The 26,395-nt window shown below is 39.5% G+C and overlaps 1 protein-coding gene across 4 annotated transcripts in view; it reads left to right on the forward strand.

The window, feature by feature from the left end:
* The window catches only part of GALNT1 (polypeptide N-acetylgalactosaminyltransferase 1), a 105,946-nt gene extending 91,522 nt beyond the window's left edge, over positions 1–14,424 (forward strand). For all 4 annotated transcript variants that reach the window (XM_056138090.1, XM_056138092.1, XM_056138093.1 and 1 more), the window contains 6 exons: positions 679–796; positions 2,482–2,662; positions 3,523–3,662; positions 9,180–9,278; positions 10,045–10,179; positions 12,203–14,424. In XM_056138090.1, the coding sequence (XP_055994065.1) occupies positions 679–796; positions 2,482–2,662; positions 3,523–3,662; positions 9,180–9,278; positions 10,045–10,179; positions 12,203–12,349 (820 nt within the window). In that variant the 3' untranslated portion in view covers positions 12,350–14,424. The remainder of the gene's footprint in view (positions 1–678; positions 797–2,481; positions 2,663–3,522; positions 3,663–9,179; positions 9,279–10,044; positions 10,180–12,202) is intronic.
* Positions 14,425–26,395: the final 11,971 nt, after the last annotated feature.

The raw sequence follows: 26,395 nt of genomic DNA on the forward strand, positions 1-26,395 counted from the left end.
CCTAGAATATTGTCTCCAAAGTGTACTCGTTCCCTAAACTTACCTGATCTTAGTAGTTTTCTGTTTCTTTCTCCATACTCATTGTTTATGGAAACAAATGATTAACTGATTTTCATTTACTTATGTTCTCATTCATTGTAATTTTTCTGCTTAGGTCTACCAGTTTCGACCACTCTGCATACATGGGCTATGTTTTGATCTTTGATCTCTGGGTTTTTAGTATTTGTCACCATGCCAGAAGCCTCGCATTTTAGAGTTACTAATATGTATCTAGATGGTTAATATATGGTTGCTAGGATCAATCAAGTGGGAACACATTACCAGGTGGGAAGGATTATGAAATATAACTTTGTTTTAAGGAGTTTGAGTGGGAAGCACAGTCAGGATCTGATGTCCAAGAAAGATACAAAAATAGGAAGAACCCTTAGGCAGAAAAGGATTTCAGGACAGAAGTGACAGTGTAGATATAGCTTGTCAAAATGATGGTATAGGTGTATGTCTGAAGAACAGATAACAGTGTAAAAACAAAGAAAGCCCTGGGGGACTGCATAAGTTTCTAAGTGCAAGAATAAGCACTTGTTTTATAATCATAAATGGTCATAAAACTATACGTATAAATAGAAACTGAATTTAAATTTTAATTATAATTAACCACATAGTATTATGATTGAATTTCAGAACACCTACAATGGCAGGAGGCCTTTTTTCAATAGACAGAGATTATTTTCAGGAAATTGGAACATATGATGCTGGAATGGATATTTGGGGAGGAGAAAACCTAGAAATTTCTTTTAGGGTAAGTTCCCTTTGTAAAAAAGTAGTCTGTTTAAACTCAAATATAGAAATTCTTTCCTTATTTATGTTACCTCTAAATTTTAAAACAATTTTAAATAAATTTGAATTTAGTTGGAGTTTAATGGGACTAAAACACCTTTAGTCCACAAAAGAAATTGATTATACTATGAAAGGTTCATTGTAAATTGTTTAAAATAAATGATTCCAGGGGCTTGAGCTATAGTACAGCCAGTAGGGCACTTGCCTTCCTGTGGCCCACCCATGCTTAATCCCTAGCACCCCATATGGTCCCTCGAACTTGCCAGGAATAAGCCCTAAGAACCACTGGATATGGCCCCAGAATTTAAAACACATGATTTTACTGTTTTAAGAGTCATAAAACTTATACCGATTCCCTAGTTATGTCTGTTTGCTGTTACTTTCTAGAAATATTTAAAGTTTTTAAATTAATTTTTAAAATAGATAGTACATATACAGCTTTAGTGTTTGTCTCTCGTCATTTTATTTTATGCAATAGACTTTGTGTTCTTGGTGTGAAAATTATTCTTTCACATAAGACCTAATCACTTCTTATTGGAGAGGCTTGGACTCAAGAGCAGTGTTTCTCAGACTTTTTTTTCTGACCATGGTCCCCTTCTGACCTTGCTGTTTTCCTATGGCCCCTTCCCCCACCATACCAGTTGGCCCCTTAATCTTGTGTTATGGCCTCCCTGTTTACATGATTTTCACATATTGATCCCCTTGCGACATCCTGGGGACTCACAGGAAGCCTTAAAACCACCAATTTTAAAATGCTGCTCTAGGAACTAGAGAGATAGTACAGTGGTAAGGGCACTTGACTTGCATGCTGCAGCCAGGGTTCAATCCCCCACACCTCCATATGGTCCCCTAAGCACCACTGGGTGGTGGGGGAAAAAAAAGCGCTGCTTTAATGCAGCTTATAGAGCTTTCTAGCTGTATCATCTTAAAATCCTAGGAAATTATTACACATTAAACACTTTACAGAATCAAGATTTTTTAATATTTGCTTTAATTGGAAATATTACTAGATGTTTAGCTGTGGAAAATTTTATTTTTAAAGGATAACTTCAGTTAATATAAAGAAGTTATAACTTACAACACCTTGTTTTCCCATTCTCAAAAATACAATAGAGAGCAATGCTATTACCGTCCTCCCGAATAATGTATGAAAGATCTTGTTTAGATCCCTAGGTTCTCCTATGTGACCAGTGTGGAGTAGAGGGAACAGAGAGGAGGATTCTGTCGAAATATTATGGTCAAAGTTATTTGGTCAAATTATAACTGGTCATTCTGACCATGAACACATCAGTAAATAAGACACCAAATTATATATTATTTGATGGGAATTTATCAAATATCAGACTATGATTCTTTTATGAATCATGGACTATAGTTTGGAAACTACTGCTTTGGACCTCATGTCTTTCACATATTTAGTTAGCTTTTATAAGTTTTTTTTTTTTTAATTTATGCTTCAATTTCTGGTTTGAGTACAACAAAAAAGTTAGAGAAAGGGTCATTCCTGAGGAATTTCTGTCATTGTGACCGTCCCACAGCAAGAGCCCCATTGTATGCCCTTCATCCTGGGAAATTCTAACTGTGAAACTGAGTAATGTGAAGTCTTCTTTTGAAATGTTAAGTGCCTAAGCTTGCTGTTATTTTCAGATTTGGCAGTGTGGGGGAACTCTGGAGATTGTTACCTGCTCGCATGTTGGACATGTGTTTCGGAAGGCAACACCTTACACGTTTCCAGGGGGCACTGGGCAGATCATTAATAAAAATAACAGACGACTTGCAGAAGTGTGGATGGATGAATTCAAGAATTTCTTCTACATAATTTCTCCAGGTTAACATTATTTTGCATTAAAAATATAAGACTTAACTATTATGCCTGATTATGATGCCTTCTGAGGATAGGTAAGAAGGGGTAGAAAAGAAGCGTTGAGTGGAAGTGAAAACATCTCATAGGTTATATAGAGTAAATGAAATCACACACAGTATAGGAAGTATTTAGCAGAATGCCTGATTTATTATTAGCAATAATAAAAAATTTTTCCAGGTCAGTATTACAACACTCAGATGTTATCCATGTATTGTTTTTAACATAAATGCCACATTAAACATTTAAGTATCAAATATCTAAAGGTCTGCAAAACCTTATAGTATAGTTCATGGGATTTTTCTCTAGGAACTTTTTTCTGCTATTAGAGTTTTGTGAGAATATCTGCCTGACATCCTGACTGTTTGTGTTCTCATTTTTTAATTACCACAAAACTATCAAGTGTCCAGGTGCAATTCAGGTAGTTGCATGAGAACCTCACAATAAACAGTTTTTGATTTTGCCTTAGCATATATTAAAAGTTTTGGGAGGCTGGAAAGTCCAGGGGGTAAGATGCTTGCCTGCAGCCGACTCAGGTTTGATCCCTGCCAACCCCATATAATCTCCTGAGCACAGCCAGGTGTGGTCCAAGACCAGAAACAATAAAAATAAAAGTTTTCCGATTCATATATTTCATTCTAAAAGTTTTCTTTGAAAAAAACGGTACGCTTTTATGTTTCTAGTTCGGGAAATATCCTTCATGGTATATCACTCATAATTACACATCTCCAACATGGTACAATTTTCCCCTCTTGTTAGATGCAGTATATAAATAGAATGTGTTACCTAGTAGAACATTAATAATTCAGATTCAATTATTTTCCCAGGTGTTACTAAGGTGGAGTATGGAGATATAGCATCACGAGTTGGTCTAAGACACAAACTCCAATGCAAACCATTCTCTTGGTACCTAGAGAATATTTATCCTGATTCTCAGATTCCACGTCACTATTTCTCTTTGGGAGAGGTAAGAAAAGTGTATTCTCTGTTTCCACGAGTTTTTACTTATCAGAAGTAATAGAGATTACACTTCTAGGAAAGGAGTATCTACGCATGAAAATTCATAAACTTAAGTATGGTTATGAATCGTTAATTGACAGATTATCTTATAACCTTGTTCATTTTTTGTTATGATTTATTCAAGTAAAAATGCTCTTCCTCTAATCTTCTGAATTAGTCTGAATCATAGATCAAGGGACATCAAGGTAAAGTTATGAACTGATAAGAACACTTTAAAAAAATTTACAAAAAATTGAATTTTTTGCAAACATTCATTTTTCTTCAGGAGTTCTAATCTCAGTTTGGGTTGAGAAGCTGGAAGAAATGTTGGCAGTCATGTTTGTTTCTGATATAACTATTTATTACTCTTCGAATTCAGCAACAACTCTGGAAACCTGAAATAGTTTGTTTACTAATATTTATTAGACATGCTTTGTGGGTCCCTGTGTGGGGGTCTCATGAGGGAGAGTTTTATCTTAATCAGGATGGTCACAGGAACTATTGTGCTCTGTCCTCCATATTCCTAGAATATCAAATCCGTGTATTCTGTCACCCTGCCAAAGCATGAACTTTAAGTGTAGGATCACTTTTTATTGTTGTATCATCTGAAGACTAGAGCTCTGAGGTCAAGGTATTGACACTCCTCTAGCATCAGGTGGTTTGCTGGCAGTCTTTAGTGTGCCTAATGTCTTGTTTCTTCAGTCGACCATTGGTTGGAGTAGGCGATGGGGGCTTGGGGAGAGAACAGATAGATCACAGAGCAGAGAGCGGTAAGTTAGAGTGAAACCATTCAATCTAGTTGTGTTTTTCTTAGCAGTTCTAATTGTTCCAGCCTCAGTCAGGAAAGGTCCAGGGTGAGTAATGTGGCACGAGAAGACTTAGGAGCAGCTGCTTATATAACTTCCCCTTAGAATGCTTATTTTTTCCTTTGAACTGACCCAATTTTAGACAACACCTAGGCATTGTTAACTGGACCAGAATACAGGCATGTTACAAAGAGCCACTTGTTTAACCCACAGTAGATGATTGCCAAAGCAAACTTGCCATTTTCCTACCTCTGCCAGCTGGCTTTCTGTATAAGAAACAGATTTTACCCTGTTATTTGCCCTTACTGAGGAAATCTTTCAATAGGGAAACCTGTTTAATCTGGTTATTTCCTAAACATTTGATTATAAAACACCTCTTTTAAGTGGCATATGTATCAACATCTGACCAGATACTGTTGCTCAAATCATGGTTTAGAAGTCCCTGTCATAGAGATTATGAACCTGCATATCCCTATGCCCTGAGCTCACTTTGATCACTTTAGTTGCTATTTATAAGATAGAACTTTTTCTATATATGATTCCCGTGATAGTTTTGGTTGATTTGTCAGGTTCTGTTTATAGATGAGTTAAATCAGTCATTTAAAAAAAAAAAAACCTGTAACAAGGTTAGTCCACTAACCCCCTCCCTTGATAAATATTTAAAAGTTCTTTAGAACATCCACTATTCTAGAAAGTATAGACCAAACGTGGGCACCTCTGTCCCTTGTAGAGTGCCCAGGATGTCAAGACTTGGTTTCATAGCACTGTGCTCATTGTTTCCCATTGTTGACAAGTGGCCCTTCACAAGCAGTAAAAAACTTTCATCTTCCTTAGCATCTAGTCCGGCATATTCAGTGTGACAGCCACTAACTAGATAGAGCATAAGATTAAATAAATTTCAGTTCCGGGACCATAATAGTCACATTTAAAGTACTCAGCAGCAAGGGTGATTTTCTTGCATGCAGCCAACTTGGGTTCAACCCCCAGCACCATGTATGGTTAGCCCAAACCGTTTCCATTACTACAAAGTTCTAATGTATAATGCTGGAGACGTTCAAAAAAATCACTCACATGGGAGGAGATTCATCTATCTTGTCATTGCACATATTTTTCCCTGCTAGTTCTAAATGAAATGACTATCCTGCCAAACAGTGATTTAAAAACTCATGACTATGAGTAGAGTACACTTTGCAATAGAATTTGATACAGTCATCCTTACTCTCAGATCAGAGACCATCCATCCTAAAACAACTCCTAAAGATATACTATATCAAGTCCACAAATTGTTAGTAGTTATCTTCCTGCAAAGTCAAGGAATATAACTTTTTCCGTATCAGATTAGCCCTTTAGTTTAAGGGTTTCTGATGATTTTCAAGCAAGAGGACATTTTGTATGTCTTTAAAGGATAGTCATCAAGATATAGCTTGGAATTGAAAGTATCCTCTAAAGAGTGGGAGAACATGGGAGGTAGCTCATACTCCCTTACTTGTCAGAGGATATCAGTTTATTTTTTTGAGTTCTGATTCATTTTAGACATCCAACAAAGAAGTCACATTTAACTACAGCCATCTTATATTAATCTTAAATTATTTCATGTATTTTTTCTTTTTCTTGAAACATGCCCACATTTTATGTCATTCTGTTGTTTTTTTTTTTTTTTCTGCTTTTTGAGTCACACCCGGCAATGCACAGGAGTTACTACTCCTGGTTCATGCACTCAGGAATTACTCCTGGTGGTGCTCGGGGGACCATATGGGATGCTGGGAATCGAACCTAGGTTGGCTGCGTGCAAGGCAAACGTGCAAGGCTGCTGTGCTATTGCTCCAGCCCCATTCTCTGTTTTCTAAAGTTTTTTTCAATGAATTCTTAAAAGTGAATAACTAACTCTATTTAGTATGGGTAAGAACTCAACTATGAATAACTTTGTAAATCATAGTTTTCAGTTTAAAAAAAATAGGGAGAGAAAAAAAAAAACTCTAGTTCTTATTTGCCTCCCAGTGTAAACATTGGGAGCCAGTAGGTCATCACTTCCTCTGCCTTTTACTAGAAACTAGTACTGGTTACATAGTGTTAATGCTTTATGGAATTATAATCGTGAAACTAGAAAATATATTTGTTCAAGTCTTCTCTACATACTTCAAAGTTTAACTCCCACTTAACAAACATTAACTGCTCTTCGAGGGATAGCACAGGGGTAGGGCGTTTGCCTTGCGCTCGGCCGACGTTGATGAGCCAGGTCCAATTTCCCTGCCCCTCTCGGAGAGCCCAGCAAGCTACCGAGTGTTGTCCCCCGCACAGCAAAGCCTGGCAAGGTACCCGTGACGTATTTGACATGCCAAGCACAGTAACAACAAGTCTCACAATGGAGACGTTACTGGGCCCGCTCGAGCAAATTCATGAACAATGGGAGGACAGTGCTACAAGGACAGAATTGTTGAGCTGTCAAGGTTGTTCAAAGGCCTGGGATGCATGCCAGAACCCCAGTTTCTATCCCTCGCATCACACTGATTCCAAAGTCAGGGGTAGCCCCAACATTGCTTTGATACATCCCTAAACCGAAAAAGCAAACAAAAAAGGACAAAATTGTTTGTTTTCCAGATTCATCCCCAGGTCATCTTTGTTTTTCATGTTCTCAAGAATTCACCTTAACACAGGTCATTCACATGTGATTGTTCAAAGAGAAGTATTCCCTGAAAAGCAAATTATCTGACCATTCAGTGGGCAGAAGTACAAACATGTCCCCCCACATACACACACACGAGCTATAAAGTAACACATTTATTGAGGCAAACTTCCTTGCTGCCTTCCTGCAAAAGATCCATCTTTGCCTTGAATGTAATGGAATCACTTCATTTCACCTTTGCGTTTTGGAAGAGTGTTGTCAGACACTAGTAGAAGCCCACAACCCTCTCACCTGGGCCTTATTGACCACTTACCATGGATTACATGGTAAAATAATTGCTGGATTAACATGACATGCTCGACCTAGTGTAGGAAGGACCCCAAATTTCCATCTTAAATAACTGTACAAGTTGTATGATTTTAAAACAGAGAATATCAAAAGAAGGGGGGTTCTAGGGGAATGAGGTAAGAATTACTAATTGTTTGGATAAGAATTGTAATGGTCAGGTGGAGTGTCAAATGCATATTAAAATGTTGGAAAATCTTGTTTACATGAACTGAGTTTCATATTTTGATGAACTCGCCTTATGTAAGTAACTAGTGATAAGGTGACAGTGCAGATTACTGCTATTTCTGAAGCAACTTTGTTCTGAACTAACTTAACCTCAGCATAGAGCCAACATAGTATCTCTCAATTACTCTTAGGAAATTTATGCGAAAAAAATGGTTTGAGTCATTTAGATTTAAACCTGAAGGTCTCAGCTTAAGTCCCAGATCTTTGTCCTGACTTCTTAGGAACACATCTGGAATCACTAGTGCCTTATTAAAATATTGGCATAATTGTAATTTAACAAACATAGACTATTATCCTCAGGTTTGCCTAATGATATCATCCAGAGGTCTAGATTTAGGACTTCAATCACCCTTTTTTTAATTTGCGGTGCTAGAGACTGAACCCAGGACCTCCATGTGGGGTATATCTTTTACCACTGAGTACATCCCTTCTAGTTACCACATGCTTTTATTTTTGTGGAGGGGAGCTAGCTAAGCACTGTTCTGGAGGTCACTCCGGGGATTATTCAGCCAGCCAAGCAGAACTGTTGAGTGTTTGGGCCTGAAGATGTGTTATTGCTTAGGCCATGTGGTCCTGGAGGCCGCACTGGCTGGTGCTCAGTGCCAGGGTTTAAACCAGGTAAAGTATGTGCCCCAGACCTCTTTGTTATGCCCCCCTTCTCTTACTATATGCTTGTTTAGGGATCACACAGTGTTTGGGATCGGACCTGGGTCAGTTACATGTAAGGCAAGTACTTCTCTGACCCTCCTTTTAATTACCATATACTTTCTTTTTTTTGCTTTTTGGGTCACACCTGGTGATGCACAGGGGTTACTTCTGGTTCTGCACTCAGGAATCACCCCTGGCGGTGCTCAGGGGACCATATGGGATGCTGGGTATCGAACTCGGGTCGGCCGCGTGCAAGGCAAATGCCCTACCTGCTAGGCTGTTGCTCCAGCCCTTAATTACCATATACTTTTAAACTGTAATGCTTCAGAGAAAAAAATTAAGATGAATTGAATAAAATATACCAATTTATGTAATTTTTTTATGTAATCTATTGACTGATACAACTCTTTGATTAGAAAAGAAGATCTCAATTCTCCTTAAAAAAAAAAAAGTCATCTGTGTAATTTTCAGGATAATGGTCCTTACCTTACTTGTTAACAGTATCCACGAGGAGTTACTAAATTGCTTTGTTAGGCAAAGTAGAGTTTATTGAACTAAATGCAAATCCTAGAGTGATGTGGAAAAATGAAAAATACATATAATACGAAAGTTATCTTTTCCTAAAATACAAAAATGACATGCATAAATGTAATATCAGAGATTTTAGGTAACTAGTGATTTCACCCACCCACTTCAGTTCATACCTCTTATGTCAGGAATTCAGGGTTCTTTTATAGTAGTGGAAAGTTTAGATTGATTTTAATGTATATGTATATTAGGATGTCTAGCTAATTTCTCTAATTCTTGGTATTTTTCACTATTGATTATCCCATAGATACGGAATGTGGAAACGAATCAGTGTCTGGATAACATGGCTAGAAAAGAAAATGAAAAAGTTGGAATTTTTAACTGTCATGGAATGGGAGGTAATCAGGTGAGTATTTTAATAAAACCTCATACAGGATAATTTTCAGATTTGTTTTAATCTTCTGCTAGCTCATAATATCATTTAGAAAATATTTTTTTTTTGGTAAAGGTAAAGGCCCTCCCGTTGATCGTCGATTTGCTCGAGCGGGCCCAGTAACGTCTCCATTGGAGACTTTGTTGTTACTGTGTCTGGCATATCGAATACTCTCGGTAGCTTGCCGGGCTCTCCGAGAGGGGCGGAGGAATCGAACTCGGGTCGGCCATGTTGGCCGCGTGTAAGGCGAACGCCCTACCCACTGTGCTATTTTTTGCCTTTAATGAGAAAATAAAGACCTTTAGGATAAGAACCTTCAATCTAATGATCAGATTTAAGTGGAGTCACTTATAAAAGGTTCCTTGTTAGAAACTGCTTGCATTATTGTACATGATATTTATTTTGCCCTTTGGAGTCAACCCTTGGCTTAGATAACAACTCTCAACAATATATTCAGTGTAAATAGAAAACTCAAGGTCATTTTTCCTTTTCTCTGTACAAAATTGGTATCCTGTCTGAATTATTCTATTACAGTAATGAAGTCTAAAAAGTTTGTATCTTTACATACTTACTGCTAGTATGTATTGACCATATAAAAAGTTCATTTCTTTCATTAAGATTTTTATATGTATACATAAAATATGTATAGGGCTTCAGAGAGATAGGCGCCTTAAGCAGAAGCAGGTTTGGCCCAAAAGCAAAACAAAAGATTAATATGTGTACATTTTTTTCTTTTCAGGTTTTCTCTTATACTGCCAACAAAGAAATTAGAACTGATGACCTTTGCTTAGATGTCTCCAAACTTAATGGCCCAGTCACAATGCTCAAATGCCACCATTTAAAAGGCAACCAACTTTGGGAATATGACCCAGTGGTACGTTATTTCGTGGAGGAATAATACTGTTTGTCACTGGATATATTTACATAATTAAAAGAAAGGTTTTATTTTTGGAGTAGGCTTTTATGGTTACAGAATTAAATATTTAGGCAAAATTGAGCTGTAATGAAATTATCCTGTTCATACTAACATTGGCATTTCCTGGTTTTCTTCTGCTTACATGCACAAATTCTGTTCATGTTAGAATGTTAAAAAGACATCTATCTACGATACTATTAATACTGACTTCTCGTGGACAGTTCCAGCACCAGCATACCTGTCTCCATCTCCCAACTCAGTTATGTGGATCAGTTCCAGCCATTGTGTTGCCTGTGTATCTTTGAAGTTCCCTGTTTGAGAGAGATTATATCAAAAACACTGTTAACCACTGTGTTACTTGATGGTGGGTGTATGGTTGATAGTTATGTTTCTGGCTATTCAGCCCTGGCCCAACATTTGGCAAAAATAACTCCTAGAAGCAAATCCAGGAGCAAACATCCACACGTTTTTCTTTAACTTTCCTAAAACATTCCTTATTGCTAGAGAGAGATTTTTTAACTCCCAGTTGGCCTTAGACACACTTCTACTGTTAATTTCTTCTCTTTGCTTTCTTTTTGTCCCTTTGACACCCTACTTTGTCTTACTCCTCTTAAATGGAGTGGTCCAATGTGATTACTTTGACTTTTTTCTCCCTATCTGATGCCACATACAAACGCTGCTTTACTTTAATCATTAACCTGCTGTTCCCTGAATATATCTTTTCCATGTCACATTTTAGATTCTCTAGCTCTCTCTGCCTAATAAACCCTCATTCTAATTGTCACTCCCATAGTGCTGTGGTCCTTTTGGAGTTACTTATCCACTAGCAGACTGTTAGATGCCAGTGGACAAAGATCAGTGTTTTATAATTCTGGGTAGCCTTCACAATATCAGGATTAGTAAGCATGGCCATTGGAAATGGCTCTATATTCTGTACCATGGTTTTCTGTAGTATTTGCAGCTTCCATTTTTGGTGTCAGCTGCTCTAAGCACTGTAGGGTATATAGCTTCTCTGATATCAGAGAGTAAATGCCAGTGGACCTAGGCTGGAGCAGTAATACAGTGGGCAGAACACTTGCCTTGCACACATTAGTATAGGTCATTGTGTATGTAGTTACTACTTCTCATCTGTCTCGTCCTTTTGAAATGGGTTCCTATTTCAAAAGACATGTAGCATCATCTAGACTCTAAAAAGAGGAAGGTATATTGCCATATCAGCAATTTGTTAAGAATTTCTTTATAAATGTTATGATTTTGAATCTTTAAAAGGACCTATGTATCTCAGGGACTTGTGGTTTTAGAATCACAGAATTAATTTGAAGAACCTTATCACACAGGAAAGAACCTTATCATGCAGAATTAATTTGAAGAACCTTATCACACGGGCTGGAGCGATAGCACAGCAGTAGGGCGTTTGCCTTATAAGCGGCTAACATGGCCGACCCGAGTTCGATTCCTCCGCCCCTCTCGGAGAGCCCGGCAAGCTATCGAGAGTATCTCGCCCGCACGGCAGAGCCTGGCAAGCTACCCATGACGTATTCGATATGCCAAACACAGTAACAACAAGTCTCATGATGGAGACGTTACTGGGCCCGCTCGAGCAAATCGATGAACAACGGGAGGACCATGCTTATCACACAGGAAATAAAGCAGTTTTGAAACAGCTTTTTGAAAATGGGCTAAGGATCCTAAATTAGCAAACACTAATCCGAGGTATATACACACATACACACACACGTATAAAGTCAAATTTTTCTGTGTTCTGAGCTTATGTCAGAACTGGGAATTAGAATTTAGATCATCTTACTCCAAGTCCAGACTAACCCACAGTCTCCTGCTGCCTCTTTGCCTCCCACATAGCTCTTGAGACTACTTGATTTAGACAACTTTTCTCCATTGTCTTTTAACAAATTTATATTGCAAACAAAAATCCTGAATTGGTTTCCATTTTATGGTAATACACTTTCTCTCTCACTTTCAGAAATTAACCCTGCAGCATGTGAACAGTAACCAGTGCCTGGATAAAGCCACCGAAGAGGACAGCCAGGTGCCCAGCATCAGAGACTGCAGTGGAAGCCGGTCCCAGCAGTGGCTTCTTCGAAATGTCACACTTCCAGAAATATTCTGAGACCAAATTTACAAAAGGAGGGGAAAAATAAGGAGTGACTGGGCTACCTCAGCAAACATCTCTGCCACATTCTTAAATAGCAAAAAAAAAAAAAAAAAAAAAAGGAAAAGTGCTTTTCCTCCTCCTCTGCAGGATGTAAGGTTTATCAGCCATTAAAACTTAGACTCCTCTCGCTTTTTACTAGCTGTGAACCAGCCTTCCTGTCCAAGGACGTGAAACTCTGTAGTAGCGAGACTGTGTACGCTGATGTTTACAAGATTGAAGAGTCTTTCATCAAGAATCATTGTAAAGAATATTCAGACAAACAACAGATGAAATGTGTTTTCCAGAAAACTATACCTTTTATGGTTTACTTGCACATCAGTAACTTCTGCTGATTGTGCTGTCATAATGAAGAGATTTCCAAGAGGTTTTTTTTTTTTTTGATTTGAACTGGTAGCCGGTATATTAAAGCATTGATAAAAAGATGAATGAAAAAAAAAAAACTGGAACCAGATCCAGAATCATGGAGACAACATTTTTACAATTAAAAAAAAAAACTATATTAAACAGGGTTTAAAGGAAATTAAAACAGAACTATGAGAAGTACAATTTGTTATAGTATAGTATCAAATTTCTATATAGATTTTATACCTCAGTGGGGAAAATAACTGATTCCAATGAAATTCATTTTGTTTTCATCTGTGATAGTCATGGATGCTCTTTTCCCTTAGGGTGCTGAAACTGAGCTGGTAAAATAGCTCTTTGAACGTAGTTTTAATTTCTTTTTACAATTTTTTTAATTTGGTGTGTGGGCTGTTGGAATTGTAATTTTTAAATGCCTTCCAAAAGTGGAGATTTAAAATACTGTCTGGTTTCACTGAACACATTAGATCTCTCCGTCTCTTGGGTCAGCTGGCTTATAGATATACACACACACCACCCACAAATTTCTTACTAGATTTTCGACTGATGATGCTTAGTACCCCGGACTCATACTACTGTACTACCAATTTGTTTTCAGAGCAATAAATCTCGGTTCTTTGATTACGATTCTACTCACAAAAGGCCTACAGAAGTGATTGTTTGGGCATTTAGAGATATATTTGATGCTTTTTTGTTTTTTTAAAGAACCTTTTTTCACCTCATTCTCAGATAGGCTTCACTGTCAAGAGCATATTTAGATTAGGATTCTTGAATTGTACTGTTCATCTGTTTTGTTTTTTTTTTTAAGAAATAAAATTTGACTGAAAATGTTTAATTGGCATTTTTATGAGTTAGCCAAAGAAGTGCAGCTGTTATTCCAATATTAGTAGTCCTGCATTTCTTTCCTAAATTCTGTTTAGGTTAAAATTTCTTTTTTTTTTACTGATTTTTTAGAACCATAAAATAATCTGAGCATCAATTAAAAGTTGAGTATCAATGCTTAATCCTATAGGAAGACCATCTCGTGGTACTTTTCCTGAAAAGTAAAGCAATCCATTGGCCAAAGTGCATATATTTCCTTCCTAGTTGTAAGGGTATATTTAATAATATTCTTTTCTTTGATCATCTCTCATGGAAAGACTCACTGCAGGCAGTGTTATTTCTTTGCCTATGAAATGTTTGTGATGGTTGCTCACTAATGATACTTGCCGAGATGAGTGTACAGGACGTTTCTCATAGACCATTCAAGGTAATGAATATCAGAATATTAAGCACATATGGATGCTTTGGGGTCAGGCTGAGTAGAATGCATAATTTTGTCCACAGAAAATTTAAAATGAAGCAGGTGCCGGGTGGAATTTTTTTCTACTCCATGAGCTATGTTAATTCTTTCTTCAGTAGGCCTAATGCTTGAATAAACCAGATGTCTAATCAATAAATTATTTTCATGCCCAGAATTTCAGGGTTTTGTACTCTAGCATAGTTTGGTCTTATTCCTTACTGTAAGAAAACTTAACAGCAATGTTACTTAAGGTTTGTTTTGTCTAAGTGGGGAATGCGAGTGATTTAATTCATGGGTACTTTTAGAACCTAATAGATAATCCCATTGCCTTTATTTTTCTAATTAAAGAATTCCTAAATACTTTGAAAATATAAAATATTCCTAAATAGTTGTGCCTTACATTGGTTTTATTTGAAGTTAAACTGTTCATTATAGCTGATCCCTGTTCATCATAGCTCTCTGTGGAAACAGAAAAATCAAGAGATGGAAGATGACATTATTATTTGGTCAGTGAAGAATGCATGAATGTGACAACTAAGGATAATTAAATGTTACAGATCTATTCAGTCCATCCAGTCCCAGTTCATTATACCTTCTGTTCTAATTGGCAGTCTTGAAAAATAGTACGTTGCTTACCAGTCTGCAAATGAAAGCATGTAGGCCATGTCCTCATTTCCCTTTTCTACATTCAGCTGCAAAACAAAGGTTCCTCTGTCAGGTTTTGTTGTGCTCTTCAACTTATCTCCAAAGTTAGATGGTCTTCAAAAAAGAAAGACAATCTGAAGGCAATGTCACGTGAGAGATGATATATGGAGTGACTCACTTTATACTCTGGAAAATCTGAGGTGTGTGTGCATGCCCTCAAGAAACGCTTCAGTTTCTTGAGTTTATGTAGGGGTGGGGAGGGGCTGTTCATTCCTGGAGGTATTCAAGGGAGCTATGCTGCCAGAGATGGAATCCAGGGCCCCCACTCGAACCCTTTGAGCCATTTCCCCAGCCCTACTGTGTTTTGTGATAAATTCTACTCAATAATTTTGCAGAATTGTTGGTAAAGCTCAGTTGTATTGTCTACAGTAGTTTAGAATTTTAAATATTAAAAAAAAATCATTCTCCATACCAAGTCATACAAGAAAGTTAGCAAAACGTGCAAACAAGAACATATTTGCAACACTTCAACTTTGAAAATGATAAAGCGTTATGGAAATTATAGAACACTGCAATACATACATATGTTTATGGATTGAAAGATTAAATGATGTTAAGATTTCAGTTTCTCAGAAACTAAAACCCATGAAACTTGATAGAAATTGTCAGTGTACAAATATAGCAGTTGGAAGTTTTAGAATAGTTCAGTGGGGGAAATTTTGTAAAACCTAAGAGTATTCAATTTTATGATTTGCTTTAAGTCTACAGTAATTAAGAGGGAATATTTCAGTAGACTAAGACAAATCATTGGATAAAAGAGATGAGAAACAGACCCATTCATATATATGGTCACTGGTTTTTCAGTAAAAATGAAAAACCGGCCAGAGCAGTAGGACAGCATGTAGGGCATTTGCCTTGCACATGACTGACTGAGTTCTATCCCCAGCACCCCATGTGGTCCCCCACGTCGTCTAGGAATGATCCCTGAGAACAGCGTGTGTAGTCCAAAAGTTTAAAAATAAATGAAAATTCTGTGCAATAAGGGAAAGAAAGTTTTTTTGGGGTGGGTTGAAGTAATCAGCTGCTTTTAGTAGAAAACACTGTCCTCCCATTGTTTGTCGATTTGCTTGAGTGGGCCCAGTAACGTCTCCATTTTGAGACTTGTTACTGTGTTTGGCATTGAATTCGTGATGGGTAGCTTGCCAGGCTTTGCCGTGTGGGTGAGATACTCTCGGTAGCTTGCCGGGCTCTCTGAGAGGGGCGGAGGAATCAAACCCGGCTCGGCCGGGCTGACTGCACACAAGGCAAACACCCTACCACTGTGCTATCGCTCCAGCCCTTTAGTAGGGTGGGGGGGGGGGGGGGAACCTGAACATTGATGGCTTCACATAATGTGCAGTTTTCTTTCAATAGAAAATGAAATTTTTATTGTTACTGGGATAGGCAAAAATATCTTAATACACAAAAGTCATTAGTCGTAAGAGAAGAACCACTTCTCTGTGGCCAGAGAGTGTAGGAGCTAAAGCACTTAGCATGGCATGTGACCATATTGGCCACCACCATGGTTCGAATCCCAGGAGGGCATAGTAATGTTCCCGAATACTGCCAAGGGTCACTCCCGAGCAAAATCAGGAATAACTCCCTGAGTTCAGCCTGCGTGGCCCAAATAAATAGACTGATGATTAAATAAATGCAGAGATAAATTAGCAATTATTTTAAAAAGGAAAGATGAATTTTACCAAACTTATAATTGTTTGGTTTTGGGGAGGTTGTGGTGGGGATTGGGCCACACCTGGCAGTGCTCAGGCCTTACTCCTGGCTCTGTGCACAGGACTCCTTTCGGGATTGGGGGACTATATGGGATGCTAGGGATAGAACCCGGTCGGCTGTATGCAAGCAAGCGTCTTGCTGTACTTTCTCTCCAGCTTCTCATCAAAAAGAATACTACAGTAAGACTGGGCAAGTCATGACCTACAAGAAAGTATTTGCAATACCTACAGATGACAAATGAATCATCTTTTTTTAAAAAAAAAAAAAGTCATTGCAAAAGAAATACCAAAATGTGACAAATACATACTTCACTGGAACTAGCTAAATGCACAGTCCAGGCATTTACAGTTGCACTTACTAAATTATGAAGTAACAGTCAAGAGGAAATGAGTCACCAGTGTGAATTAACAGAAAAGTTCTTTGGGCCCGAGAGAGAGTACAACTGCAAGGCACTTGCCTTGCACTTGGTTCACTGGGCTTAATCCCTGGCACTCCATATGATTCCCCAAGTCCCACCAGGAATGACTTTTTTGAGCACAGAAACAGGAGTAAGACCTGTGCACTGACAAATGTGGCCCCCACATAAAAATCTGGCAAAATAAGAATAAGTTTGCATCAGACATTGAGTGACCTAAATTTTTGTTTAGTAAAACAAAATATTATTTAGTAAATTTATTTACTAAATAAACACTTTGTAAAAGCTACTGTAATAAAACAATAGCATAGCATAGATATTGGCATAGTATAGATATAAATTGAAAGAGTTTGAATCTGCCAAAAAATCCCAGAGCTGAAAACTAGTAGCATTTCGGGGCTGGAGACTGCATAGCTTGCCTTGCACGTGGCCGACCCATGTTCAATCCTTGGCACCCCATATGGATGCCTTAGCACTGTTAGAAGTAAGCCCTGAGCAACGCCAGGTGTGGCCACAAAACAAGTCTCTATGAGTAGAGTTGCCCCACAAGAAACTCGATCAAGTAAGCAAATCTGAAGACAGGTCATGTTAAAATAAGCCAAGGGCAAAAGGCTAAAAGATTTATGGTATGCTATCAGATGGACCTATAATAGAACATGGAAACCTCAGAAGTAAAGTTACTTTTGAAAAGTAACTTTAAAAATGTTAAAAGTTAAAATGCACAAAACTGAGAAGATGAACATACAGATTAGTGATTAAACTTCCTCCAGCTGAATAAATCCAAAGAAAAATACGCCAAGACAGTTAAAGAATTTCAGATCATCTTAATTGCCCATGAACCATTGTACAGTATGATGGTACTCTTACACAGTCTGTGTGTAATCGGCTGTAACGCCTATATATTTTTTCATATGCTCTCAGAGTCATGAAAATGTACCTGGTGATGCATATCTCAAGACAGATCCCCATCATTAGTAGGACTATAATAAAATTCTTAGGTTGACCTCAGGATCTTGAAAGCAGCTTTCATCATTACATATACAAAGGAGCTTCCATAAGATTTTCAGCAAATTTCTCAACAGAAATTCTGAAGGTCAGAAAGGAATAATGAATAATAACTTTAAAGTTGTGTGTGTGGCAGGGAGGGAACCTCAACCAAGAATATTGTTCTTCAAACATGAGATATCAAGGTCTTTAAGTTAAAAAGTAAAAGAAGTTTTTCAAATTGATGGAGGAGTGAACAGCAATGTAAGATTCTGTAATAAAGGTAAAATATATGACCAAGCAGCAATCTCAACTACTATAATTTTATCCATGTTACCTAAGTGAAAGAACATCTGAAATTACTATATTAATATCTTAGGTCAGAAAGATAGTGCCAGGGATAAGGTGTCTGCTTTGCATGCAGCCGATCAGGGCAACATGTAATCCCTGGCATTACATTCTATCCCCTAAGCACAGAACCAGGAATAAGCACTAAGCACCACTAGGTGTGACCTAAAAAACATTAAAAAAAAAATCTAATTGGTGTCAACAATGAAGTGGGTGGAGTGATGCGCAGGGTTAGTTTTTGTATGCAACTGCAGTTACCAGGTTAAGAACAGAACTTTAAGCCATTTCATTGCCACAATGAAGAAACTATAGGATACACAGAGGGAAATGAAATAGGAATAAAAACATGACAAAAATCAATGGGAAAAATATCAAAAAATAACAAAGAGGGTAGGAGAAGAGAGACAAAAAAAGGCTTGTAAGACAAAACAATTAGAAAAAAATGATAATACTAAATACAGTTAGCTAATTTCACTATAAAAACAATAACTTTACATCAAAACATTTAGGGTTTTGAAATATATAAGCTACATTTTAAGAATTTTCTTTAAAAACTCTTGGTTAGAGAGTGAGGAGAGCAGGTAGGTACTCGGCTTGCAACTGGTCTACCTGAGTTCAGTCCCCAACACCACATATAGTTCTCTGGGTCCCTCCAAAAGTAAGCCCTGAACTCAGCCACCAACACCCCCGTCCCCAAGATACACAAATTCTAAAAGGGTGCTAAAAGATATGCAAGGGCCAGGAGATAGAATAGCAGTGAGGGTTTATTCCTGCACCACGTGGTCCCCTGAGTATTATTAGGTATAACCCTGGTGGCCTTCTGAGCATGGCTGGGTGTGGACCTCGGAGCTCCCAGCACCTCCACAGTGGCCCAGGGAATTCCTGGCACCAGAGGGTATCTAACGCTTTGGGCTTTGCACTTCAAACTGAAAGGGGAGTGAATAGCAACGTGAGATTCTGTAATAAAGGTAAAATACATGACTAAACATAGTAACCTCTGTTACTCTAGTTTTATGCATGTTACTTAAATGGAAAAACATCTGAAATTACTAAGTACCTATAGTAAGACCTTGGGTCAGAGAGACAGTACCAGGCATAAGGTGCTTGCCTGGCATGCAGCCAATCAGGGTTGGCATCACATATTCCCTGATGGTACAGTTGACCAAGAATTGCCTGTGGGGCTGCTGGATTTCCTAAAGAGATGCCCTTCCTAAAAAGGATTCTATAAAAATGGTCGCCAAAAAGGAACAGGAGTGACTACCAGACAAAATTTACATCAAACTGTTACAAAATACAAAGGAAGACATACAATGATAAAAAGGTTAATTCTCCAAGAAGACATATCAGCTATTTATGCAACATATGTTGGATCTAAATATGAGGCCAGCTTTGGTTGCAAAGGGAGAAGTAGACAGCAACATACTGCAATAACTTCAATTCCCCACATTGTGTAATGATGGAACCAGAGTTCAAGCAAATGAAAGAAACAGCCCTAGAGACCAGCTAGACCAGACAGAGGGAACACCTCTCAGTAAACAGGAGTGGGACGGACAGTCCCATTCTTGCATGCACACGGCATACTCAGGACAAAACATGTTGGGGCCAGGGCTTCTTAAACTTCTAAACTTGCAATGCCTCTTCACCCAAGAAATTCAGAAAAGTGAGCACTCCCAGAAACATCTTGGGTTCATTACTGGTTGGTTTTGAAATTTCGGTTGTTGCATATACAGAAACATTTTGCTGTTGCTCAATTTTTTTTTTTTTACTATTCCACAATGTAAGAAGCTAGGTGTTAAACCACCAAATAAGTCTTTTTAAAAATTTCAAGATTGGGGTAGAAGAGAGAGTACAATGGGTAAGGTGATTCTTGCCTTTCATGTGGCTGACCATAGTTTGATTCTCAGCACTATAAAAGCAAAATAAAGATCTCGATATTAGACTAGAATCCAGAAACTACAAGGAAAAACATAGTTATACTGAAATAATACTGAGTTCAGGGACCTCTTCAGTGACTACCATTGGCTAAGAAACAGAAGCAAAAGAGTGGGGCTATATCAAATTAAGAAGCTTCTTCATTGGCAAAGTAATGATGGTCAGGGGCCAGAGTGATAGTACAGCAAGTACAGCAAGTAGGGCATTTGCCTTATACGTGGCCATCCAGGGTTGGATACCCAGCATCCCAGATGGTTCCCTGAGCCCACCATAAGTGATCCCTGATCACTACCAGGTGTGGTCCCAAAACAAAAAGAAATGATCAGATTAAAATGTAAAATATAGAGGGATGGGTACTTGATCATTGTATAACTGAAACCCAAGCACAAATATTTGTAAGTCTTAACTGTACTTCATGGTGTTTCACTAATAAAAATAAATAAATAGTAAAACCTTTAAAAAATGTAAAATATATATTAGTTTTTTTTGTTTTAATTTAAAATTTTTTAATTTTAGTTTTTAAAAATTATGACCAGAATAAAAATTAAAATAAACGTGTGGTAAAAAGCTATATACCATGTCAGTCATCTGACAAATGACTGGTATCCCAGAATTATAAAGAACTCACAAAACTTAACCAAAAAAACACAAAAAAATTCCTTTATAAAATGGGGAAAGGAGATGAACAAGAAACTGCCTCCAAAAAAGATATACTGATTTCAGTAGATATATGAAAAAGAGCTTTTCATAACTTCACAGGGAAATAATCAAAACTGCAGCAGCCAGCAAGAACCATAAAATAAAGTCATAGCACCACCTACTGGCAAAAAAGGAGAAAGGCAGCAAATTTGCTACAATACTGAGGTAGGTTAGAGAAATACTTTTTTTTTTTTTTAAGAAATACTTTTTTTTTTTTTAATGGCATGTATAGAAAGGCCTGAGGTATAGTACAGTGGGCAAGGTGCTTGCTTCTCATGTGGTCAACCAGGGTTCAATCCCTAGAACCACATATGGTCTCCAGAGCAAGGCCGGGAGTGATCCCTGAGTGCAGAAGCAGGTATAAGCCCTGAGCACATCTGGGTGTGGCCCCAAAACTAAAATAAATGTCAGATACATAGAGAACTATACCACCAGAAATATGAGCTATGTACCAATGAGAGACCTACATGATATGATACCTGGCTGGAGAGACAGTCCAAGAGCAAGATGTGGAAGCCCCAAGTTTGACCCCTGACATCAGAGCACTCCTCCACACCAAAGACAATCATCACAAAGAAATCACTTCACTTAATCACTTAACTTCCCGTTAGTCGTCGATTTGCTCGAGCGGGCGCCAGTAACGTCTCCATTTGTCCCTGTCGCGTGCTAGTGTAGCCCAATGGCATCTCTTCGCTCCGGGAACATGGAGGGCCTCAAACCGATCGTTCATGACCTTGACAAAGAAGTCTGACCATCTGGTAGGTGGGCGGCCACGCGGTCTCTTGACATCCCGTGGAATCCAATCAGTAACAGCTCTAGTCCAACGGTCGTCTTTAAATCTCATTACGTGACCAGCCCATCTGATTTTCGACACCTTGGCAAATGAGACAGCGTCCCTGATCCTTGATCGTCGACGGATGTCAGAACTCCGGATTCGTTCTCTCATTTGAGTGAAACGTGATATTCCAAGCATAGCTCTTTCTATTCTTCTTTGGGAGACCTGAATGGCGTTCTCATCTTGTTTGCGTAGGGCCCAGGTCTCTGAGGCATATGTTAATGCAGGAAGAACAGTGGAATCAAAGAGATGTGCCCGGAGCCGGAGGTTCTTCGTCCTCTTAGCTATTTCTTCGACGTTCTTGAAGGCGTTCCAAGCCGCTCTCTTCCTCCTGCGCAGCTCGGGTGCCAGGTCATTTGTCATGTTGACCTCTCGACCTAGGTACACATAGCTGTTGCATTCGGAGATGGTCGTTCCATTGAGAGCGAATGGGGCGTCAGGAACAAGGCTGTTTCTCATAAACATTGTCTTCGTAAGATTCAGCTGTAGTCCTACCTTTCCACACTCACGGTCAAAGTCGGCCAGCATTTGTGCCGCTTGGCTGATGTTTGGTGTTATTAAAACAATGTCATCAGCAAAGCGGAGGTGGTGTAGTTGCCGACCATCTATCTTCACTCCCATTCCTTCCCATTCCAGTCATCGCATGATGTTCTCGAGGGTGGCACTGAAGAGTTTCGGTGAAATGGTATCACCCTGCCGCACCCCTCTCTTGACATCAACGATCACTTCTTTGTAGAATGGTGAGATCCTGGTAGTGAATCCGCAATACAGCTCACGGAGGATCCTGATGTATTGGGCTTGAATGCCCTGATTGGCTAGGGCTTCAATGACCGCTTCCGTCTCAACAGAATCAAAGGCCTTCTTTAAATCAATGAACGTTAAGCAGAGCGGCATCTTGAACTCCCGAGAAACCTCAATGAGTTTGGTTATCGTGTGGATATGGTCGATGGTGCTGAATCCTTTGCGGAACCCTGCTTGCTCACATGGTTGTCCTTCATCTAGTGTTCTGCCAATCCTATTCAGGATGACTCGAGTGAACAACTTGTAGATGACAGACAATAGGCAGATCGGGCGATAGTTGCCAATGTCATGGATGTCTCCCTTCTTGAACAGTAGTACGGTCCTGCTGGTTTTCCATTGAGATGGAACCTTGCATTCAGACAGGTAGCGAGTGAAGAGCCGAGCCAGTGTATTGATGAGTACTGACGGCAGGTTCTTCAGGTGTTCAGGTCTGACCTTGTCTGGGCCGGGTGCTGTTTGCTTCTTTACTGACGAAATGGCGTGTCGGATTTCGGAAGGGAGAACGTTGGGAACGACATACCCATCCTGTGGAATTTGGTATGTCGGCAAGTGGACATGGCTATCAAAGAGATTTGAGTAGAAGTCATGGATAATCTTCTCCATTGCCGTTCTGGAGGATGTGATGGATCCATCAGGACGTCGGAGGGCAGTCATCTTGGTCTTATAGTTGGCGAAGGACAGGCGGGCGTTACGAATACTTTTCCCGGCTTCTGCCGCATCTACCAGTACTTCTGCTCTTCTCTCTTTGAGGTCTTCCTTGATCGCATCTCTGCACTGCTTTGCAAGCTCGGACGTTAGCTTGCGGTTGCCTGAGGCATGCGCCAAACCACGCTGGCGAATTAGCTCAAGAGTTTTCGAAGATAGGCGACTTTTTGTGGCTATCTCTCTCTTGGCGTTCCTCGCACATTCATGGAGGTGCTGAACCAGTCGATCGTATTCCTCGTCAATGTTGTCAACAATGGCATCTTCCCATGTTGCCGCAATAGTACCAAAGAGTTCCCAGTTGGTGGTCGTTCTGGGAGTTCTCTTTTTGAACTTTGCAGCCCTTTCTCCCCACTCTGTGAAGTAGAATTTTGCACGAAGGAGACGGTGGTCCGATCCCGTTCGAAATTTTGGGACAACAGCGACATCAGTCAGGCAAAACCGTCGATTGAATATGATGTGGTCTATTTCGTTGTGGAATCGTCCACCGGGAGACTCCCACTACTGTGGACACTACTTCCACTACCCAGCCGTCGCCACACTCCAGGACGCTTTCCGGACCCGCGCGGCAGCTCCGGCCGAGACCCACGCACAACTGAAGACCCACAGAACAAGGTAAGCGGAACTCTCTGAGACCTTGGACTCCAGGCTCGGCGGACCCAGGGACAGAGCTTCTCTGCTTGCTCCCACCACCACAGGTGACAAAGGGATTCTAATTAGGAGCCCCACCCTACCCTGCCCTGTCTGCTTCCATCAACCACCCAGGGATCGAATTGTGCACAGGAGACCCACCCTACCCAGATAAATATCCCACTGGCAGACTTCCACTCTCGACACTACTTCCACTACCCAGCCGTCGCCACACTCCAGGACGCTTTCCGGACCCGCGCGGCCGCAAGCGGCCGCGCGACACATCATAAGACACTAAATACCCGTCTTCTGGAATTGTCGTACCATATTTGATAGGGTTCAAATATGGTAACACCTAGAAGGGTGATTAGAGGTCACCCCAAAAGCCTCTATACCTCTCGGAAAGACTGGCAAGCTACCGAGAGTACTCCGCCCGCACGGAAGAGCCTGGCAAGCTATCCGCTGTGTATTCGATATGCCAAAACCAGTAACTACAACTGGTCTCATTCACCTGACCCTGAAGGCTACACCGACATGGCAGCACTGAGAAGGATGAGAAAGGAGAGGCCGACAAAATCTCAAGGCCGACCTAGGCTGCCACAACGAAGGAAGACAAAAATGATCGTCTGTACTTTCAATGCACGTACGCTAGCATCAGATGCATCCATCGAGGACCTGATGATACAAGCGCGAATGATCAAGTACGACATCATTGGTCTGACCGAGACAAGAAGACACGAATCTCACCATGCCGTTTTCGACACTGGAGAAGAATTGTTCCTCGGAACATGCGATAAAAGAGGTGTTGGAGGCGTTGGTGTCCTTGTCAACACAAACTTGGCCAAGAGCATTGATTCATTTGAATGCCTAACAACCCGAATCGGACGTTTACATTTGAATAGATGTGGCTCACTGCCTGCAGTTTCTATCTTCGTTGTCTACGCACCAACATCTCATTATGATGAAAGAGAAATCGAGAAGTTCTACATGGAGCTAGAGAAGTTCTATAAAGAAGACCACACCTTCTACAAGATCATTGTGGGTGATTTTAATGCCAAGATAGGACCGAGAAGATCAGCTGAAGAACTTCACATCGGAACCCATGGCCTAGAATGGAACGAACAGGGCGAGAGACTGTCTGAGTTCATCATGTCAACCAAGACCATTCATGGTAACTCACAGTTCCAGAAGGCAGAATCACAAAGAAATAATGACAAATATTTAGAAACAAAAATACATGCAAGATAAAAATAGCTATTATAAATAGATACACAAAAGCTCAGAGAAGCAATTCAGTGGGTTCAATAACAAAAGAAATGAGCAGGATGAAATGATCAGAGCTATAATAGATGAGAAACTAATAGGAATTTAAGATGTGAAGAACTCAAAAATTAAAAGTGCTACAGAAAGCTGGAAATAAGATAGACCTGATGGAAGAAAGAACCAATGAGAAAAACATGGAAACAATTAGGTGGGGAAGAAATAAATAAGATATATTTACTTTTGATTTTTTTTTTTGGTTTGGGGGGGGGAGTCACACCAGCGATGCTCAAGGGTTACTACTGGCCTTGCACTCAGGAATTACTCTTGGTGGTACTCAGGGGACCATATGGGATGCTAGGGATCAAACCGTAGTTGGTCACGTGCAAGGCAAATGCCCTACTCTCACTGTACTATCCTTCCACCCCATAAAATATTTTTAAATGAAGGAATTTTACAAGAGCTATCCAATTACATTAGGAAAAGCAAAATAAAGAAAATAGGTATCCCGAAAGGTGAAGAGAAGAAGGGAAGAGAGAGCTTACTACAAGGGGGGAAAAAAAACACAGCTAAGTACTTACCAAACCTTGAAAAGGAGCTGAATAAACAAGTTAATGAAGCTAACAGAACACCAAGTTGCCTAAATGCAAAGAGATCTACACCAAGACATGTAGTAATGACACTATCAAAAATTTAACGGGGTGGGGCAGAGCAATAGCATAGCAGGTCAGGCGTTTGCCTACACACAGTCAACTTGGGCTCTATCCCCAGAACTTCGTATGGTCCCCTGAGCCCTGCCCGAAGTGATCCCTGAGTACAGAGCCAGAATTAAGCCCTGAGCACCACTAGGTGTGGCCTCCAAAAGAAAAGAAATTCAAGACAAATAATATTAAAAGTATTGGGCAGAGGAGGGAAGCAGATAACATTTATAGTCCCACGAGGCTGTCATTAGACCTCTCAAACTTCTCAGGCTGGAAAGAGTGTCATGAATCAAAATGCTCAAAGAAATGAAGAAGAAATACAGACTTTACAAAACAAAAATAAAAATAAAATGAAGGAGTTCAACACTAGATCTCCATTATGATAAATGTTGAAGGGAATGCTTTGATAGAAATAAGAGGACAGCACACACATACACACACACACACACACACACACACACACCAAACAAGATGATAAATACATAGAATCAAAAATTAAAAGATAAAATGGAAGTAGCAAACCCTCATATAGCAATACTTACAGTAATGTGATGATTTCACCAATTAAAAGGTAATAGAGAGATGTAAGCACTAACCCAAATAATATACTACCTAGAAGTCTCCCTTAAGCTATAAA

Source organism: Sorex fumeus, unplaced genomic scaffold, assembly GCF_029834395.1.
Source record: "Sorex fumeus unplaced genomic scaffold, SorFum_2.1 ptg000128l, whole genome shotgun sequence".
NCBI lineage: Eukaryota > Metazoa > Chordata > Mammalia > Eulipotyphla > Soricidae > Sorex > Sorex fumeus.